Raw genomic sequence first — 20,363 nt, forward strand, 5'->3', positions numbered from 1 at the left:
GACTTGCTTTTATGGAGGTCCAGTTATCGGACCTGGGACCCGTTTCTCGAAAGTCCCGGTAACTTACGGGGCCCGATAAGTATATTTTTAAATATTTTTTCGCAGATTACACAGTGATTAGAGACATGGTACTTGGGCAGTGATTTTAAAATTTAGTATTCAAAGCTAACAAAAATTGACTTTTTTGAAGAAACATTTATCACCAAAGACACTTACCAGGCCCGGTAAGTTTCGGGACTTTCGAGAAACGGGCCCCTTGTCGGGAACAGATTGACAGAATGGTGAGCAGGTCCGGTGTGAACAAAAGGCCTATCCGTCACGATTTTTAGATCGGAACCGGTCCCGTGCGAACAAAGCCTAGGATCAATGTCCTCTATTTGTTATTGTCCTCGTAGAATAGTTAACTGCCTAGCCTTGATCCCTGGGACGCGAAGAGGGGAACCCTGGAAACAAGGTTGGTAAAGTGCCAAGAAAACTCGACTTATCTAATTAGATATGAGCTTATCAGGTTGAGAAGATAACGAGTAAATTTTAAAGTTCGTGCGATTTTACCGTTAAGAAGTTAGTCGTTGTTAGCCATTTTGGTATAAATTTCTCAAACTGGCGGTAAAGCAATTAGTCAAATAACTTAAATGGAACATAATTAAGCCGTTACTATTTTGCTTGTGTTCCAGGGAATAGCTTTTCCTGTATACTTTATAATTCAGAAGAAATGCCTAAAATATACTTGTTAACCATTTTATTACTGTTAATACAAAATAGTGACGCTGGCTAGTACTTATGATAATACAAAAGTTCTCATTTGTCGCACTTAAAAGTGCTTTGTTATTGACACTTATTTACTGATAAGTTATTATAAATTGACCATGAATGGTTGCAATTAGTAAGTTAAAATTTCGATAATTTATTTGTTACACTTATTGTCGATGCATGCGAGATAGAATAGTTTAAAGAACACTTGACTTGCCTCGAAGGAGACCGCCATGTCTCTGTGGCACTATTATTAAACAGGCCAAACGAAGCTCAAGGATATAACACTGTGTTCCTTTTCATGATAATGAAAACAAAAAAAAAAAAAAACAAAAACAAAAAATGGAAAAAAAAAAACAAAAAGAAAAATACAAAACTAGCTAAGAACAAGAAACAATGTAATAAATTTGATGTAAACATAAAAAAAATAAAACAGTTGAAAGCAAAAATTACTTCGTCGTTACTTCTTCTCTTCAAGTGTAACGTTCAAGACCCATCAGTTAGCAGAAACCAAAAATATTGTCGTCAAACGCGTAGGGCTCTAAAAATGTTTTTTTTTTTTTTAATGTTTTAGTATTTTTTTTTTCAGGGTAGTGCACTTTATTGTGCTCTACCCACTATGTCGTCAGGTATGTAAGAGTGAGTGAGTCTCCGTAAACAAACTTGTCCGCAGTGCGTGCAAGGTTAAAATGTTGACAGCTAAATACAGTCAACATTATCTTTCTCTAGCACACCCTGTTATTTCCAACAGAAACTCGTTTCCTTTGGATAATATTTATGCTAGTGAGGGTGAAACTAAAGCCAATAAGTTGTCTGTTCTTGCAGGCTAGAATAACAATAGATAACTAGAATGCGTACTTCCTTAGCTTAGTTTGCAGGATAATGACGTTGTCATCTTTCAAAATAGTGAGAATTTCTCTTGCTGAACTTACTTATGTCACTGCATAATATTATAAAGGAAGATACAGGGAGATGTAAAGAATCGACCATAAGAGGACACAGAAAAAATCTGAGCCCCAGATGGGATTCGAACCCACGACCCTCCGTGTTCTAGATCGGATGCTCTAACCTCTGAGCTACTGAAGACTCGTTGGCGAGCAAGGGTCAATCCCTAAATGCGTTGCTTGTGATGGACTCCGTGCCCGCGTGATGCGGTTCGTAAGTCCAACCCACAGAAATGACTCTTGCTCGCCAACGAGTCCTCATTAGCTCAGAGGTTAGAGCATCCGATCTAGAACACGGAGGGCCGTGGGTTCGAATCCCATCTGGGGCTCAGATTTTTTCTGTGTCCTCTTATAGTCGATTCTTTACATCTCCCTGTATTTTCCTTGAACTTACTTAGGGTCTTTATTAGAGCTTACGGCAATCCTGGTTATAACAAATATTTCCTATGGAATTAAGACTGCCCTTTATTGGCCCTCTACCTGCTCCCACCTTTTTCGTCATCACCCAAGTAACTGTAAGTACAATTACCTTGGAAACCAGAGGAAACGGGGGGCTAACCTGAAAATATTAAGTGTGTGCGATACAAGATATGAACACATTTTATCTCAGCCTTTAACCGGCCATTTGCTCCTGAAGGACACTCGGTCAAGTTCAACCTGGACGAAAATCCCAAAGTTTAATATAAGTGAAAAAAACAAACAAACAAAGAAACCACTGTGCAAGATACTTTTATGTCTTCACCCCTACTAACATAAATATTATTGCTGTGTGCTGCATGTCCCGGGCTCAGTTTGCTGGGCAAAGGATAACAAAACAAACCATGATTTGGTGAAAATGGCTATGAGCAAAAGTCTCATAGCCCCTTTTATTTTTTATATAAATTGAACTAATGTATGGCTATGAACAAAGGCCCATAGCCACCTCATTACAACATCAGCGAAAGGACTACTACTGTCCTGAATTAACTATTAATGATTTTGCCCAGTAAAGGTGAGGGCAACCAAAACGCCAAAGCATCATGACAATTGACATGATGCCGCCCCACCCAAGGGAAATGCAGCACCCTATGTACAAAATACGCATTGATGACAAAATTGCAACATGATTAAATTGAATAACTTACAAAAGGTATGTTAAAGGTGGGAGATTAAATATGGTCCTAAAAACATGGCCATGGAAATATAATGAAAACAGCGACAAGGTGCCAATATACTAAAATGAGATAAGCAAGACTGTTGCACTTGAAAGACAGCCGCAATTCTCAATATCAGTTGAACAGATAAAGTGAGCATAAAAATTGCCGAGAGGAAGGAGACTGCTGCCCTTGCAAGTCAGCCCCATTCAACCCAGTAAAATTTGTAACAAAGCATATACTTAATATAAAATAATATCAACAATACTGACCTAATGTAGAGATGCATGAGACTGCTGCCCTTGCGAGACAGTCCCTATGTCAAGTAATCAAACAAGAGTTAAGGATTTACGAGCCAACAATTAACGAGATAAGTGAGACTGCTGCCCTTGCGAGACAGCCTCACTCAAGCAAGTCAAATGCTTTAGGAATACAAAAATGGTGAAATGAAAAAGGAAGGGGGTGGGGGGTGGGGGGGGGGTGGGCTAATGCCCTTGGTAAATGGCCCTAAGCCTAAACCTACTATTAAACTATGGTTGTACTGAAATAGATAAAATGCGGCTGTAAGTTGAACGCAACTGCTGCCCTTGCAAGACAATTCCGCTCAAATTCCTGCATACATGTAACCAAATTACATGAATAAAAATTAATTAACCAAAACTATAAGTAATGCTGTGGTGGTGAATAAGACTGCTGCCCTTGCAAGTCAGCCTCCACCGACATCTAAACAAATCAAGTAGATACAGTAGATACTCGGATATACTGAAGAAATGCATTGGATTTCCAACGCCCTTGAATACGGATCTGAGCATCGGAAAAACCACGATCTGCAGCATATGATGCAGCTCCTATGCGAAAACTATGTCCCTTGTAACAGGAGGGTCACGCCCACAATATTTAATAGTTTGACAGAGTAGGTCTGCGAACAAAACCCTGGGTACTGGGGTCCCTTGAATGGTGAGAAAAATAGCACCTGCAGCATTGCCTCGTAATGCAAGATAATCAAGTATTAACTGAACTGGGCAGTGGTTATCCTGACGATTGACTACTAAGGAAAATGGGCGTTGATTATAGTTATGCTTGAAATCATGAAATGTAAGCTTTATGCCCACCACTTCTCTAGCAGGGTTAAGAAGCTTAGTGAGTTGATGAATTTGCAAAGGGGGGGCAGAAGCCCGTGTTGCAGTAATTTCACCCACTCTTAAAAATGCAAAAAATGCGAGAGAACACATTGCTCGAAATAAGGTTATCCGATACTGCGACCCAGTGATATGAGAAGCAGAATCTAATATTCTATGCAGTATATTAAGAGTAATTGGTAATCTGCAGTCCAAGCGGTGGCCAATCTTTCGATATCCTTTCAATGTTTGCACAATGTAGAAAACTTTTCCTGGGTCAGAAAAACCCGCGAGCTTATGCGAGTACCCCAGAGCAGAAACGAAGGTGTTCACGGAGGAAGGGGCATAATGCTTATCGAACAAATAGGCTATGAAAAGTGCTAATGTAGGTGGTGGGATTGGGAGTGAAAACATTGTGGACTGAAATACATCGTAGAGAAATTGGTTGAAAAGTGCCCATGCCCTCTTATAAGTAGGTATTGAGGCTGGCTGAAGGCTTGCATGCATAAGCTTAGAAACTATAGCTGCCAATGCTGGGGCTGCAGATGGTGAGGAATCTCCGATGGACAGGGGTTCATGTAAGCAGGGGCCAGCTGCTTGAAGATGGGAATCTGCAATCGAGATAACGAATCTGCTAACTTGTTGTGGACCCCAGGGACATGCTTAGCCTTAAAAACAATGTTGTACTTCAAGCAGACTGAAACCAGCTTTCGGACAAAGGACATTAAAGATTTGTCACGACAGGATTGTTTGTTAATGATGTAAACTAGGGCTTCATTATCCGTAAAAAATAAAATGCAGCGATTACGTATCAGATGACCCCATAAGTGGAGACTCAAAACAATTGGATAAAATTCAAGAAAAGCAATATTCTTATGTAGCCAATCCACAGGCCATTTCCCATAGCACCAGTGGTTTTGAAAAATGGCCCCAAAACCAAGCGAACCGGCTGCATCAGTGAATAAATTAAGCTTATCTGAGCTATGCCAAATATCATCAAGGAAGAAGGATCTGCCATTGAATGATGACAAGAAGGACAACCAAACCCTCATATCTTCTTTTGCTTCGCCCGAAAGTCTGATGCGGTAATGAGCTGCTTTAATGCCAATAGTAAGGTCGATAAGTCTTCGTAGGAAGGCCCGACCGGGTAGAACAACAGAGCATGCAAAATTCAAAAGGCCTATTAATGACTGTAATTCTTGCAAAGATACCTTCTTGCGATGGAGGAAATTGGAGATGAGCTCAGTACATTTGTTAAGCTTATCTTGAGGCAAACGAGCTTCAGACTGAACGGTATCAAGTTCAACACCAGCAAATGAAAGGACGGTTGAGGGGCCACAAGTTTTACCCGGTGCTATGGGAATCCCTAAATACTGACATAAACTTAAGAAAATATCCAACTGTTTTTGGCAAAGTGAATCAGATGGGGCAACAATCAGGAAATCATCAAGTAAATGAAGAATCTTTTGAATGCCAAACTTCTTTTGGGCAATCCATTCAACCGAGGTACTGAAAATTTCGAAAGTTTTGCATGAACTGGCACAACCCATTGGCATGCAGCGATCATAATAATAACTTCCATTCCATTTTATACCGAGAAGATGGTAGTCACGGGGGTGAATTGGAATTATTCTAAATGCATTTTTAACATCTGTTTTGGCTAAAAAACAACCTGGGCCAGCAAGTTTAATAAAGTGAATGGCATCTCGTATGGTAGCATAATGGACACTTGTATTCACAGAAGAAATCCCATCATTAATTGATGTACCTTTTGGATAGGATAAATGATGAATAAGTCTAAATTCACCAGGCAACTTCTTAGGGACCACACCTATGGGGGACACATGGAAAATTGGAAATGGGGGAGAGTGGAATGGGCCAGCTAGCCTATGGGCATCCAGTTCTTTCTTTAGTTTTGCATCTACTATCTCAGGATGTTCAAGAGCTGACTTCAAATTGGTGGTCTCAAAACAAACATGATCACCTTCATAATGTAAGGGAAAACCGTCAGTAAATCCAGAATGCAAGAATTCAACAGTTGAATGAATGTAACCAGAAAGAAGAAGACATAAATTATGAACTCTTATTGGGGTTGGAAGAGGAGGGCTTGGCAGCCTGGGTGCGGGTGATGGGGGATTTGCGTGGGCCACGAAAATTACACTGAGAGGCTCGATGTTGGCCGTCACACTTGAAACAGGTGTGCTTAAAGTTACAGCCAGCACACTCATTGCCTTTATGGTATTTATAGCAAAAACCCTTAGGGATTGCTACAAACCGGTTGGTTTTCCCTGAACTCTGAGCAGTTCTCTGATATGGGGTTTGCTGTGATCGTAACCAGAGCTCCCAGTGAACATTACCCCAGGGGAGGGAAGTGGGCTGGGTCTGTCTCAGAAAGCGAAAATGCTCATCGTAATATTTCCAGTTGTGCCCCCTGGCTGCCAAGTCCTGGATAACATCTGCATATTTCATGAGAACTGAGGCCTCATTTGGATATTTCTGGACATAAATGCCCGCAAAAATATGGAAGGCATGCATCCAAGTTTCGATGTTCTGAATCTTCTTAGGCCTAGCCGCCGGTTCAAAACACAGAGACGGGGTTCTGCCCTCTGTAGTTGTTTGCAAACTTAGCTGGAATTTATTGTCTAGCACTGGATTAACCAGTAATGAGCCAAATTGATGTACTCTTGCAGCCAAATCTTTCCCTTAAGTTTAGGAGAAACCCTCGAATCAATTGGGAGGCTGGCAGAGTTAAACAAAGGGCCTGATGGTAAAGGAGTTGATGTGGTGGCAGGCAGAACCTCACCTGAGAGGGTTGCATTAACTGCATTTACTGAATCACTAACTACAGCAGCAACACTACGCGATGATTGGGAATCCCCACTTGCAATAGTCACATCAGTAGGAGTACAGGCTGGAACTTCCTCTTGAAGCTGAGAACTTGGAGGAGCAGACTGGCCAGCAGGAATAAGAAGGGGTGTTAACTGTTTGGTTACTTCTGTGGTTACTTTGGACACAATCTGTTCCAGAAGACCAGGAGGGATGGAAGATGCTGCAGAAGGATGAAGACCTGTGGTGGGTGATTCTGCAGTGGCGGCAGGCACACGCTGAACTTTGTCCTTGCCAGTAGTTTTAGTGACGCGCCGTGTCCGTTTAGGAGGAGGTTGCACAGGCGGATGAACTGATGGACGTTTCTGGCGACGTGGAGGCATTCTAGGATACAGAGAAAAGCGGCAGACTCTGTGGTCCAAAAACAAACTTACAGGCTGGTACTGGTATAGGAAATACACAGACATGGAGTCTCAATGAACTTACATAACAATTAAGACCATTACACAAGATAGTAAATCATAATTTCAATATCAGAGGAGCAAAGCCCCATAATAAAAATAGAGGAACAAAGCCTCAAAATAATGCTCACATGCCAGCAAAAAATAAAAATCGAGGAATGAAGCCTCGAATTAAAGCTGGCGTTAACATATGGCCAGCAAATAAGGGAGCAATGCCCATTACAAAAAACAAGGCCGCAACGACCTTGGAATAAAAAGAGGAACTAAACCTCAAATTAAAGCTGACGTAAAAAATTTTACAAACAGCAATTGACACGAGGAGCAAAGCCTCGAATTACAGCTGGCATAAACATATGACCAGCACAGCTGACATAACAAGAGAGTGAGCAAAATAAATGAGGAACAAAGCCTCAAATTCAGAGCTGTCATAAGAATATGAACAGCCAATAAGGGAACAAAGCCCTCTCAGATTTTATTTTTATTTTTAAAAATAAAAATAAAATGTAATGCAACAAAAGAAAAATTGGGCAGGACAAGCCGGGCTGACAAAATGTCGCCAAAGTGGCAATGCCAATTAAGAGCCCACAAATGAACAAAACAAAAATATACATTAATATGAAAATTAATACATAGAGCAGAAAATTAGCCTTAACAAACGTAACATAAACCAGAATAAAACGGTGATCTGGGTGACAATGATGTACACCTAAAGCATGTTTAACGCCTTTAAAATGGCGCCGCGATAGCTGCGGTACAAAAAGTATTGACCCAGTGGGTCTAAATGCACACCATCATGAGTAAGTCGGGTCTGTGATAAATTAGAAAAACCCTTATGATACCAACAGAAAACATTATCGATGTGCTCTAATAATGCACTAAGACACTGATGTAGAACTGGCACTTTTATATTGAAGGACTGAAAGCCCGCGTACGACTGACCACGAGGAATGACTTGGCAAACGCCTATGACGCGAACAGAATATTTTTCACGCAGTAAAGAAACAAGGACTTCAATTGCCGATGCTACTACATCAGGCCCTGACTGTGAAAGATCATTGGTACCGATCTCTAGGATCACCACGTCCGGAGCAAGACGTGAAATAACGTTAAGGTCGTGGGCTTGAAGCTTCGAAACAGTTCGACCTCCCACGCCGAACATGTGGACAGAAGCACTGCCATGCAGATTAAAATTCCCGTCAACACGCGAGTCAAATCCAGTCTCTATATCGCTCTTTAGCCTCTTAACAAAGGAATGCCCTAAAATAAGAACTGTGGCCGCTGCAGAAGCCATGAAACAAAGGCGTTACTGCAGAATAAAAGAAATTACAGAAGGTGTATGAGTCGCGACTAAGCAGGAATGCGGGCGGTGAAAGCGACTCTCAAGTCGTACCAGAAAAACAACTGCAAACGCGTGAACTTAGCCACTGAACCTTAAAATACGGCCGTAATTAAGCGTATGCAAATAAGAAAGAGCTTACCTTAAAAATAAAAGGCGGCTGAATTCGTTCAGAAGTAATCCACTGACGAACGTGGTGCGTGTCTTGGTGCAAAGGTCATGAACGCTAGAGGGTGGTACAATATAGATTGTCAGGGCCCCAGCCCGTGACCCTGGTATCGTGACATTATGTCACACAATACAACAAAATTCCTAAAGAAACTTCAGTACTGAATAAAAAGACAAACAACAGATCGGATTGAAGACATAAAATCCTATTTGTAAACAAATATTCCCTTTACTCAAAGGCAAGCTTCGCATTACTTGACTCTATTTTAACCCAAGAACGAAAGTCGTTCGTAACATTTGGTGAAAATTTTAAACTCATTACGGCCATTAACATGTACATTTGAGACATATTGGCATCCTTCGGTGTTGTCAGGCTATGGAATTGCGCACTGGAAGCATCTTCTGCTGTGGCTGGAAAGGCCAATTCTTGAATGACAGTCCTTTCAACATCTAGGGCAAATAAACGTAGAAATTTGCCGTCACTCTTACTATTTCTTCTTTCTTCTCCTTCTCTTCTGTTCTTTGTTAGATGTGAGTGTTTCCTCAAAAGTATCAAGGCCGTCTATTACCGCCCTCCTTCAGGCTGATCTGTCTTTGGCAAGAGTTTCCCAAGAGTTTTTATCGATGTTCATGGATTTCGGTCGCGTTTACACACATCTTTGAATCGCAGTTGCGGTCTGATAGCGGGGCGCCGTTTCCTTCCGCCAGTTCACCATACAGAATGTCCTTTGGGATTCTGCCTTCCTCCATTCTACAAACATGCCCCAGCCATTGCAGGCGTCGCTGTGTCAATAGAGAGTACATGCCTGGCAGATTTGGTCTCTCAAGAACCTCAGTGTTGGGAACTTTGTCTTGCCAGGCCATGTTCAAGGTGGAAGGGGTTGAGTTTGTGCTCATGTCGTGCGTGTAGCACCCAAGACTCGCTTCCATACAGAAGTGTGCTCAGCACGCACGCCCTGTTTACTTGAATCTTGGGATTTTCTGTGATTTTTCCATTCTTCCAAACTCTCTTTGTCAGGCTGGACATGGTGGTCGAGGCCTTGCCAATCCCTCTTTGAGTTCTGTGTCGAGGGACAGTGTTTCGGAGATTGTGGATCCTACGTAGACAAAATCACGGACCACTTCAAGTTGATGATTGGAGATTATTGAACATGTCATGTACATACATCACATCAGAGCTACTTTATCATCCTACGTGTAGGACTCTAAAGGTGTTATTTTGAAATGCATGGTTGGGTACTTTTCCACTAGCTTTTTTGAGGGTATTGCAGTATATTGTGCTCTACCCACTATGTCGTCAGGCATGTAAGAGTGAGTGAGTTTTTACAAGAGAGGTTCATCCTCTCTTGGTTTCCATAATTCCGTAAACAAACAAGTCAGCAACGGGTGCACAGCACTACCCACATGTATGCAATGCGTACCCATTTCTTTCAACTGAAAATCTTGGGGGTAACGCTCACTTGGCGAAAAGAAGCCTAAGAACGTAAAGAAGTAAATCTTGGAAATTTTATTCCTGGTTAACACCCTTTACTTCATAATTAATTTGCATTGGCCTAACGAGCTGACGCCTTCAAACACCTTTTCAACAACATGGCTGTACGTGATTCTACTGCTATGAAAACAAAATAATTCTATTGTACAGCGTCATCTAGAAACAAGTAAACCAAAAAGAGGAATTAAAAATGTAATTCACTCCCAGAAGTGTCCAAAATAGATCCTAAAAAAATCACGCTTTGTTAAATGTTAACAGTTGCGGGAAAATCTAACGCATCCGTATTAAAATATCATTGGATTTTAGTGAGTCGTTATCGAAGTTATTTACGCAACTTAAGCAGTTGTGAAAAGAAAGCCTGAAAAAACAAAACAAAAAGAAAAACAAGCAAACAAAAAAATATATTTCTATATTATCATTAGCGGATATTTCGAACAGACTGTATTCGCATTGTTACTATTGAACTGGACCTTGCTTGCACACGTGGCTTACGCGGGGGAATCTTTTCACATGCCAATTAATATATTCCCCCACAAGAGCCTCCATTGCCAAGCTAGATCCAGTTCGCCGTCGTGTGTTCACGTTCTCCACGAAACCTTGAATTTGGTCATTTCACTCTGTTCAGTGTTTTGCAGTTGATGGCAAAGAAATGGACCTAACTTTAAAACGCACGTGCAGAGTGATTTTATCCCGTATTAACCTGTTGTTTTGCGGCTCAAGAAAATTAAGGTATGGGTCTCTGGGTCTATCGTGTGAAGATTTAGCCGTAACGTCGTGAGACTTTGGCGGCGTAACATGTTTGCAAAAGTCAACATATTGACATACACGACGTATGTAAATTATGTCACGCGTCCTGTTACGGCCGCATTATTCCATAAAACTTTTGAGAAAAAATGACACCACTTTTTATTCCCTCCTGGAGGCTGCCTAAAGTTTTATAACTTTACAGCTATTAGGCACTTCATTTCTGTGCATGGGCCTTTTTAAATATTCTCTCAGTTTTAAAAGTAAACAGATAATTTCACTTTGAAGGGACTGGGTACTAGTGAAAATAGCCGTTTATTTGCAAAGTTAAAGGAATTTTTAAAAGTATCGGGCACAGAAATGAAGTGCCTCATACTCGCAAAGCTTTTAAGCTACGGGCAGCCTCCAGAATTTTCATAAATCGTATATGTCTATGTGATGTCATTTAGAAGCATATAACGCTTCTGAAGTCTCACGATGTTCTGGTTAAATCTTCAGAAGATAGACCACCTCCTTGTTTTTTCCAGTAAAGAGAGACCCTTGCCTTAATTCTCTTGAGGGCGTTGTAGTTGCATCGCCGTCGTCGTTGCCTAGGGCCCCTAATGTTGATTTTGGTTCTGTGCAGTTCACTGGAAGCTCGCTCATTTCAGTGATAACACAAACGCTCGTTTTGCTCTGAGATTGCCTTATACAAGCCGTAGCTATATTTTTTGTAACGGGGATGGGGAAGGTAGGGGGGGGGGGGGGGCAATGAAGCGAGCGCCGGAGGCGCAGGCTTCTGGGAAGGGAAGGGGAGGTCTGGAGGTATTCCCCTAGACGGTCGTTAAAGCTTTTTCAGCACTCTTCATTTCCTAAAAAAAATCAATCTCAATCGAATGTAAAATGAAAGGTATTTTTAGAGCTTACAGCAATATTTCCAAGGTTTTGTTAAGTTGATACAGTACACATACCTCGGCCTTAGTACATTAAACAGGTATCGCTAACTAACCCGGATTAGTCTATTTCGTGTGTAAAAGATGTCTTCAATTGAATTTTCCATCAAAAAATTCTTTTTCAATCCATCGAAAAATTTTCAAGTTAGACTTGTACCGAACAAAATATATACTTTAAATGACCTAACTCAGACAAAACGAAAGGTTCCATCACTTATACGCCAGTATTGTTTTATATGATAGATGACATGAGGCTCAGGAACGTAATCCGTCCGACGATGAAAGAGCAGCATCCCTAGGCCACTTTATCGTTTCTCATTCATTGTTGAACGGTTCCACGATTTAAAACTCCTTAGAACTGAAAATGAACATTCACAACTGATACTTCCCACGTGTGTAGTCAGAAGAATGGCGAGGATGTTGTAAATGGCTGGAAATGTCAGAGGGTCAGAGGCAGACAAAGCTGATTTGCATTTGTGAGCCTTTCTTTACACGACATGTTTTCATAGTTCTTTTTCCACTTTGCAATCTCTAATGAGAAATAGGTTGATTCCTCAAAGGTGGGGAACTTCTTGCAATATTTTAGTAATTTATTTTGAACACTATTCTCTCTATGCTCATTGCCATTGATAGCCTGTATGCAAGCACCAAACCTTGATGACATCGCCAGAATTTGGCGTCAATTTCTTGTTTTTAATGGTCAATAAAAAAAGAAGGAAAGAACACATTCACTTTTAATTTTAGTATTTATTTGAAGTCTGGTCAGAGCTGCTCCCTGAATTAGCACCGTGATGAAGCTGGATGTTGGCAGTGCGTATTTTTATGACTGTGGTTCCCCGAGCAATTGGCTCTATCTGGAACCATAACCTCTCCCAAAACTTGACAATGACAGGAAGAAGTAGGAGTCTGTTACGTGTTAGCGGAATCTGCTCCCAAGCGACTAAGATATTAAACCTTTTTTTCTTTTTTTGATTTTGAAAGCAAGACCCTAATTTTACGACCTTAGTCGCTGTCGGGGCCTGTGACGTCACCCAAAATGGCCGCACTGATGGCCGAAAAAAGTTTGGAAATTGTAATTCTCCGTTGTAGATGTATGTGTAATATAACTCTCTACCCGTTAGTGCTGAAATTTTCTGTGGTTTTTTAACAACTGAAAAAAAATGTGACAAATGTTTTTTTTATTTTTTTTTTAATGCCGTTCGTGTCCTTATGCAGCCGTGTTGAGCCAGTATCTCGGGCTCGGACGGTACACCTATCAACGCATTCTCACCAATTCTCCCATGATGCGTTAAGGGATACATGAAAAGTTCCTGAGAACGGTTAACGAAACAAAATCATCTTGAAAACATTGTACAAAAACCTTACGTAGAAATCCACTCTTCAACCCCCTCCCCCGCCTCCCCCCTGGCCTGGCCTAATCACTTCGCCGTCCGTGTCACTCGTTGGCTCTCTCGGGGTAATAGGTGAGGCTCAAGATGAACATTTTCCAATATTCATTAAGACTTTGAAGCCGACATTTTTTCAACAAAACAGCTCCAATATCGCAGAAGTGCGCGAATTAAAAAAAAAAAAAAAAGAATCGTTCGCTATCTTGAGCAAAACAACGCGCTAGCTGATTTTACGGAAGCGCAATTTTTTCTCACGTGATCAACGTCGATAAGGTGGAATATACTTCTGGCATCCAATTTTTTTCCGATGACGGAAGATCCAAATACAAATCATTATCATATTAACACACGGTTATTCTTTAAACAGTTTTTTTTTAAATTTCGCTTGAATAGGTACTTCCCAGCACAGCTTCGCTCCCAGGATATTTTGCCTCCATGGGAACCATGTGAACCTGGAAACGAGGTTGATCCCAGCACTGAATATAAAATTTAAAAAAAATTGTTTGTTAAATAGACTCAAAATAGTCTGTCTTGTGATTATGATCAGCTGTCCATTATATTCGACATACTGTCATCTTACCATTATTCAGTTCACGCAGAATTAAAAGCACTTCTCTATTCTGTCAAATGATGGGAACCGTACTGATTTGTTTATTTTTACAAGTGCGGCTTGAGACGGACTAAAATTGCAACAAATCTGAGTTGAATTTTTTAAGGCGCCGAACATGAGCAATCGCCGAGCAAAGGAGTCGCGAGACAAGTAACGAACTCAAGAAAAGCGACTTAAAGAAATTCTAGTTAGATACGTTTACACAGGGCCACCCAGCGAGAGCATTTTTTTAAGCAAAATGCTTGAAATGTTTTCTCTAGTATTACCAGTTTATTTGTGTGAAATGATACAGCTTTGAACTGTTTAGATTCTATGGCTGAATATTAATGGCAGAAAATTTTTGAAACGAGATCGACAGAACGGGATCGTAAATCTTGAAATTTCCAAGCTGTTGTCGGCTTTTCGAAAATACCAGCTGGCCATATAGCGGCCTTGTTTCGTATACTTTGAGTATTTTTACTGGAAACATTTTACTCGTAAAGATTCTGAAGAATATTTTTCGATTCCCGATTCCTTAGTTTTCCGTAGTTTTATAGCTTTTTCTAGGCATATCTAGGTGTTTTTGGTCAAGGCATTGCTTCTAATTCATTGGTCGTCTTATTCTGTTATTCGACCCTACTATCCAAATAACACCATTTGCATTATTTTCCCTATAACCATGGGGATGTCAGTCGAGTGAAATTACACCTGATAAAAACAGGAACAAACGAAAAAAATTCTACAGAGGTAAAATAAAACTCGTGTTAACGGCTTATATTTATTTAGCAGTACTACAGAAAGGGTTACACGCGGCCATATTACCTGGAAAAACAACAGATCCCCCCCCCCCCCTAAAGAAATACATTTTATAACGCTACATCGCTGAAGAGAATTTAACAATTAAGCTGAATGTTTTTCAGAATACTTAACACCGTGAATATTATTCTTACATTATTGTTTACAAAATTCTTTCTTAAATAGCCCAAAAATGAGTATATATATCTGAGCTGATTTTCCAGAAGGTGGCTACAGAAATTGACGTTTTTGTTAACTTTTCTTAAGATATTTATTTATTTATTTTTTTTTTAGCGTTTCCTATTGAATTTCACATCAGTAAGTAAATAGATTACAGTGGTCATTAGCAAATATTTATAAAATCAAAATATTTCTCTCTTCCCCCCCCCCCCCCCCCCTCCTCCCCCTCCCTGGTTTGTTAACCTAGCCCCACTCTCTCTCAAACGTCTTTTAACCGCTCAACGATTTGGCTTTGAATTCGGCGCGCGCTCTGAGCTCAGAACTAAGTCATTAGACCTAGCGTTTCGTTTGGCTTCCTGAAGCAAAGTTTTCCTGAGGACATCATTAAGTCTAATGAGGGAAAAAGTCTTCCGAGTGCAGTTCCTGCCTCGTCTAATATGCTTGCTACCAGTAGTCCTATGTTGAGCTAAGCGGGCAAATTTTAGTTACTCGGGCTTGGACTAACTAAGGCTTGCATATTTTGGGCTTTGCTTGAGGAGGTGACAGTCTTTGGCTTTAAAAAGTAGCTCTTAGGGATGATTTCTAGTCGGGCAAGATGAAATTATCGGGAATTTTTAACCTGGCCAAAGACTTAGTTTATTTTCTTGTTGAAAACCGCCATATGTGTTCCCCGTTCCGATCTTTTTGTGAACATCCGGGACTTAAAGTTATATGACTATAAACACGAACAAGAAATGGCAAGGATTTTCTCTTCAAAAAGCGTGAGTTTGAAAAGCTATTCGATTATTTTTCGCCTTTATAACCGTAGCGTTGTTAGGCTAGTGATCGATTAGTCCAGAAGTGCGATTTTGGGTCGGATTTCCGGTCTCAATGTCATAAATAATTTCCAGATGTTTGCTCGGCGTAATTCGGATTGTGTCATGGCTCTAGAATGAAGGCGAAAAATCAATTTAAAACGCTGTCTTGCTCCGATTAAGCCGATTCTGTTGTAGAAAGCTAGACTTGAGCGCTAAAAGACCTGGTTTTGGGTGAGATTAACGATGCGTTGGCGCCGTTAATAATTGCCACGTCACACTTGTTTAGTCGGATCACAGGTCATGTTTCATTTCACTCGGATTTCAATGTCACGTATAATTCCAAAGAAAAGCCCCTCTTTTCTCTTGCATAGCATTTTCTGACCTTACTTTCTTGTGATGAACCGTAACTGGAGTATTGTTAATGACTAGCATATTCCTTCAGCTCAGAAAGTCTCAAAATGTGCTCAATTTCTGTAGCCACCTTTTTGAAAATCAGCTCAGATATTAATATAAGGCTTTGCAAATCTCTAGCAGTTATTTTTTACTTTGTATGACTGGCTACAGTCAAGTCTCGTTATAGCAGATATTTTCGGAACATTTATGTTTCTGTCTGTGGTAACCAGAGTCCGCAATAGTGGGGTATGAGGAAGTTGTCCCGATTTCAAGTAAAATATCACTTTAATGTTACCAGCCGAAGAAGAAGGAATATCAACTGCAGAGTTTACACGAAGGCTTAAGTCTGGCCCATGAGGGTGGGCGCGTATTCGAGGTGGGCGCCTATTCTAAACCTTAAAGTCATAATAAGAAAAAAAGTAGGCACAAATTATATTTCATAAAACGTTATGCAAAATGTCTGCACTAATTTTTCTTCATAGAGTTAGATTATCGTAGCAGGGAATATATTCTTTTAAAGCGAAACGTTGGCCAGGTGGGGATCAGCTGCCAGATGATTGGATTGAAATTAGGTAGCTGTCCATTATTAGCCAGTGTCATCTAATTATTATTCAACACACGCAAAAGAACATTTCCTTCTGTCAAGTTTTATTTGGCAACGGTTTGTTTGTTTCTTTAGTCAAGAACCACAGAAAAGTTATTGTCAATGAGGTAAAATATTTAAAAAACTTATTGAGCTCTTGAAAATGTAGTTAATCGATCGGAGCATTTCAGAAATGGTAACGTCAAAACAGAAAGGTTTTCGAAGATATTTCAAGTCCAGTGAGGTCTAATGTTAATGTTCCTCGTTTATTTTATTGTTCATCCCCTTTTGTTAAAGGGGAATAGCAATTTCGAAACTAAGGGACTATTTACAAAGAGGGAGGAAGATCCTAGAAGGCGAAAGAACTTTTCGTTTGCTTTACATGCAGAAATTTCGGTCGGGGTTGTTACCAAGTGGAGAAGGAAAAGAGGAAAAATTGACCGCTCTTAGCAATAGAACGTCCGGCTGCCGCCATGTTTGTTCTTTTTTTGTTCCTAGTGCTAGGATCTTCCGAGCAAAGGTAGTTTGCCTGGTGATAGAATATTCCTATTGCTAGGATCTTCCTATCTCTCAGCTAGGAAGATCCTGGCGCTAGGGCAAAGTACAACTTTTTGCATGTAAACTGAATACAGAAAACATATGGCGCTAGGATGATCCGCCTTCTAGGATCTCCCTAGTGCTAAGCTCTTCTTCCCTCTACGTAAACAGCCCCTAACATCAACGCAAAATATTGCCGTCAGGTATATTTTTCAATGCTCTTTTGTACTTCAAGACGAAGGTCGCATTCGTCATGCACCAGTGAGACACTTTTAAGGTCCTGGCTAATGTCCTAACGCTGCTGTATACACCGGTATTTTTGGTGTAACTATGTTGAATCCACGGCTAAACGAAAGCAAAACATTCAAACTACAAAAAGTGCTGTTCAAAAGTACCTAATTAATACGCGACGGTAATCATTCTAACACTGTTTTTGTCAAAAACGTTTTTTACAGATGTTTAACAGAAAGTTAAGATGAAGCTAAAAAAAATGGCGGGAGAGCTACAAGTATAAACAAAGCAGAGAATATGCTATCCCCATCCATTTTCTTCACTGAGGATAGAGACTGCAAAAAAACAAAATATTAATTGCCTGTCTTGTTTACTCAAAGAAGTCACTGTTTCACGGGAATTTAAAATACATGACTCAGTGAAACAGATGTGTTTTTAATGCTTGATTTGCTAATTTGATTCATTGGACTTGAAGGTTTTGAACGCGAGTCGTGGACATTAAGAAAACGTTTTACTTGCAAAACTTGAAATTTTAAGTTTTTCGCCGACTCCAATTCCGTAATACGAATTAGCGTCATCCAGCTAAAGATGAAAGATGTCAACTCATTGTCGACACCTAATTAGCATATAATTGATCGCATTATTTTGGGAAACCAATCGACCCATCAAGCGGTTTTTCAAAGAGAAATTTCCCTTGTTGTTCATGACCGCATAGCCATGGAAATTTATTAAATTAAAATCACTCGTGGTAAAGTTGCTTACAGGAAACAGTCAAGTTTCCCAGTTACAGCCGTTTGAATATTTCATACTAATTTCATAGTGACATTTTATCTTCAAGTACGCTTTCACATTACCCCTCTCCCTTCCCCCACCCCCTCCTCCCCACCAAGGACCACTGCGAAGCAGAACTACCCCTTGGGGTAATTTATGTTACATTGCATATATTCTCTTTGTTTCCAGGCATTTCCATTGTCTGCTAATGTGGAGGATTCTTCTTTTGGTTTTGTTTTTCTGCCTCTCGACAATAACAAATGGTAATTGCATTCATATTATTTAAACATTTCTTTTATATCTCAATTTCGTTCGTGAACTTAAAGTACCTTGTAAATTTCTCTGCAATTTAATTAAATTCTTTTATTTGCTTTGCAAATTTTCAGAGCTGTTATTACTACTCTACAAGTGTCTGTTGTGACATATTTATTTATTTATTTATTTATTTATTTATTTATCTATTATACATAATTTGTTTTGCCATACTGTACAATACAAATGGCGAGGGAACAAAAAAGAGACCGCGAGGCTTATTAAGTTTTAGGTTCCCTAAAATAAGAAAAGATCAGTTGAATGTACTAAAATGAATGCAAGTCAAGAGTACGAAAAAGAGAAAAAAAGCAAACAGAGAGAGTACTTTAAATGACAACTGAAAAAAATTAATAACTTGTAGTAAAGACGTTTTTAATTTAACTTCTGATTGAAAGAGGCAAGAGATGACGCCGAAGTGATCTTAGAATTAAGTAAATTGAAAAACTCAGGACCTTGATAGCAAACAGAAAATTGCCACTTTTTTGTTCTACAGTATAGTAAACGAAAGTAAATGCAAGTAGCTGTGGGTTTGGTTGTTCAATGAAAACGTACTATCAAATTTTGCAACTATCAAAACTTACTATCAAATTTTGCAACCATCAAAGGTCATCAAAACGTACTATCAAAAGTTTGGTTGTTCAATGAAAAGGCAATATCAAATTTTGCAACTATCAAAATGTACTATCAAAGTTTAGTTGTTTAATGAAAAGGCACTATCAAATTTTGCAACTATCAAAACGTACTATCAAAGTTTGGTTGTTCAATGAAAAGGCACTATCAAATTTTGCAGGTAGCTTAGAGTTCTTAACAGAGAACATAAATTGACGTAATTTTTGACGTACCAGTAACTGCAACTGATGTTTGATTCAAATACCTGTAGTTGATAAGGAAATCAAATTGAACATGTACAATGCAATCGAGTTGTTTAATCGTGGCTCAAACATGGTTTAATATGCTAGACAAGCAAACCAACCTGAAATTATTTTGAGGTGGCTAGCACCACTTTCCAGTACTTTCCATCACTTATAAATTCTCTGGCGGATCAATACCGCCACTCGATCTTTATCAGTTGGCATCACTAATAAATGGTATCAATAAAATACCTGATCATTGGTGAATAAGTTATGGTCATTTTCTCGACATAATAAGTTTACATTCCGGCAGTGTGTACAACACACCCTTCTCCGTTTGTTCAAAGATCGGAGAACTCTGTCCAATGGATAAATCGCTATCCAGCGGATAACTCCAGCCAATACACTTTATTCGCTGGATAGCGACTTATCCCCTGGATAACGTTATTTGCTCGTCTATCTTTTTCTTTCCAATTGTCATACAGTTATGCTTCATATTTTTTTTTACAGGTCAACAAAACCCAAATGATCGTCCTCCAGAGATCGTTAAGTTTTTGGGTCGCGACTTAATTGACCCAGAACAGGTCAAGTTTAAGAAGGAAAATGCTCTTGTTCTTCCATGTGGCGCCATAGGAAACAACTTAAAATGGAGATGGAAACACAATAACAAAACTATCCCCGATAATGAGCTGAAGTATGGTAAAAGAAGGCTAACCAACAATGGTACCTTAATTGGGAGTAACCTTGACTCTTCACACAGTGGCATATACCAGTGCTTTGTCGAGGATACAGTTAGCAAGGCACAAACGTTCAGCAGGAAAATAAAGGTCAATGTTACAGGTGAGATGGGATTTATAATAGTGTGAGTGTCAGGTGTTGAAAACAGGGAATCTTGCAAGATCAATCTGGCTGACTGTACAAATTCTTAAAGGCATTGGGGGTGGCTGAAAAATGGTTAGTCTGGCTGTGGCATGGCTCCCGGGGTCTCCCCTGCCTGTTTTATTTACAGCGAACCTCAGTGCCCCTGCGTCG

The 20,363-nt window shown here is 39.9% G+C and overlaps 3 protein-coding genes across 5 annotated transcripts in view; 1 reads left to right on the forward strand and 2 right to left on the reverse strand.

The window, feature by feature from the left end:
- The window catches only part of LOC146463206 (fibronectin type III domain-containing protein-like), a 112,853-nt gene that overhangs the window by 70,108 nt on the left and 22,382 nt on the right, over positions 1-20,363 (forward strand). For 2 of the 3 annotated variants that reach the window (XM_085084754.1, XM_085084752.1), the window contains exons 1-3: positions 16,649-16,757; positions 18,358-18,431; positions 19,842-20,171. The exons of the other annotated variant lie outside the window; for it this stretch is intronic. In XM_085084754.1, coding sequence (XP_084940880.1) covers positions 16,753-16,757; positions 18,358-18,431; positions 19,842-20,171 — 409 coding nt within the window. In that variant the 5' untranslated portion in view covers positions 16,649-16,752. Of the gene's footprint in view, positions 1-16,648; positions 16,758-18,357; positions 18,432-19,841; positions 20,172-20,363 lie in introns of those variants that run through there. 3 annotated transcript variants of the gene reach the window in all.
- Positions 2,520-7,968, reverse strand: LOC146463212 (uncharacterized). Its single transcript, XM_085084805.1, has 2 exons — positions 6,749-7,968; positions 2,520-3,143 (listed from the first exon to the last, which is right to left on the reverse strand). The coding sequence occupies exons 1-2, from the start codon at positions 7,236-7,238 to the stop codon at positions 3,100-3,102; spliced, it is 534 nt and encodes a 177-aa protein (XP_084940931.1). The 5' UTR covers positions 7,239-7,968; the 3' UTR covers positions 2,520-3,099.
- On the reverse strand, positions 4,464-6,533 carry LOC146463213 (uncharacterized). The gene has a single exon (XM_085084734.1). The coding sequence runs from the start codon at positions 6,171-6,173 to the stop codon at positions 4,464-4,466; it is 1,710 nt and encodes a 569-aa protein (XP_084940860.1). The 5' UTR covers positions 6,174-6,533.

Source organism: Pavona decussata, unplaced genomic scaffold (assembly GCF_977016875.1).
Source record: "Pavona decussata unplaced genomic scaffold, jaPavDecu1.1 SCAFFOLD_180, whole genome shotgun sequence".
NCBI lineage: Eukaryota > Metazoa > Cnidaria > Anthozoa > Scleractinia > Agariciidae > Pavona > Pavona decussata.